Below are 1437 nucleotides of genomic sequence, written 5' to 3' on the forward strand. Positions count from 1 at the left end.
GTTTCAAACCAATCATCAAATAAAATAACTCTTTTAACAAACAATACCAAACAGGAATCTAATTATGTCTTATTAGGGACGGCCAGAATAAGATTGCTGGCATCAAATGGAAGACAAATTGAATGCAGAGCAGTATTGGACTCTGGCTCTCAAATCAATCTCATAACAAACCGCCTGTCACAAAAATTGGGCTGCAAGCCTAGGCCAACGCTTATGAGTATGGAAGGCGTAGGAGCAAATGAATCAAAAATACGTCATCAAACAATAATTCGAGTACAATCAACGTTGAACGAATTTGTAGCAGAGATGGATGCACATATCATACCAAAAATCGTTTCAGATCAGCCAATACAGTATTTGAATATCGAATCCTGGGATATTCCAAAGGAATTAACTCTCGCTGATCCAGATTTTAACAAACCTGGCCGAATAGATTGCCTGTTAGGAGCAGAGATCTTTTTCAAGTTACTTATTGAAGGTCAAATAAAACTAGCAGGTAGTCTTCCAACACTTCAGAATTCTATTTTTGGATGGGTTTTAGCTGGCAATGTTGAAACTTTAAATTCAAGCACGGCAACTTGTGGCATATGCACTACTAAGGAACTAGAAGAATCTATATTGAAATTCTGGGAATCAGAAGAAATTCCAGATTCAACTTCGGAACTCACAGAAGACGAATTGCGTTGTGAGTCACAAATTTTTTGCAACACACTTTTCGAGGAAGTGATAGCAGATTTGTTGTAAAACTCCCACTAAAGAATCATCCATCAGTGTTACCAGATACAAAAGGAATCGCTTACGAGAGGTTCAAGACAATCGAGCGCCGTTTCATTCAAAATCCTGATCTAAAGAATCAATATGTTTCATTTATGAGGGAATATGAAGCATTGGGACACATGACAAAATTCAGCGGTAGCGAAATAATATCTCCCCAATATTTCATCCCTCACCACTGTGTGCTACGTCCAGACAGCTCAACATCAAAACTGCGAGTTGTATTTGACGCATCAGTACACAAATTATCAGAGCCATCACTAAATGACATAATGTTTAATGGTCCAAAAGTTCAAGACGAACTGTTTTCGATTTTGCTCAGATTTAGAATGCACAAATATGTTTTAAAAACTGATGTGGAAAAAATGTACCGTCAAATATGGGTTAACAAAGATGATCGAAATCTGCAACTCATAATGTGGCGAGAAAATCCCACAGAACCACTTAATTATTATCAGTTGAACACAGTTACTTATGGCACAAGAGCAGCACCATATTTAGCAACACGCTGTCTAACAAAATTGGCGGATGAATATCAAGGAAATTATTTATATGGCGCCACATCTTTAAAAAGGGATTTTTATGTTGACGACGGTCTAATAGGAGCTGATACCATCAACGAAGCGTTACTAATTCAACAACAATTAATAACAATTCTAGACA

At 37.2% G+C, this 1437-nt stretch overlaps 1 protein-coding gene across 1 annotated transcript; it reads left to right on the top strand.

The window, feature by feature from the left end:
- Positions 1 to 219: 219 nt before the first annotated feature.
- Positions 220 to 744, top strand: LOC119678622. Its single transcript, XM_038090563.1, has one exon. It carries the CDS (start codon positions 220 to 222, stop codon positions 742 to 744), a length of 525 nt encoding a protein of 174 aa, XP_037946491.1.
- The last annotated feature ends 693 nt before the right edge of the window (positions 745 to 1437 follow it).

Source organism: Teleopsis dalmanni, chromosome 1, assembly GCF_002237135.1.
Source record: "Teleopsis dalmanni isolate 2A chromosome 1, ASM223713v2, whole genome shotgun sequence".
Classification (NCBI taxonomy): Eukaryota; Metazoa; Arthropoda; class Insecta; order Diptera; family Diopsidae; genus Teleopsis; species Teleopsis dalmanni.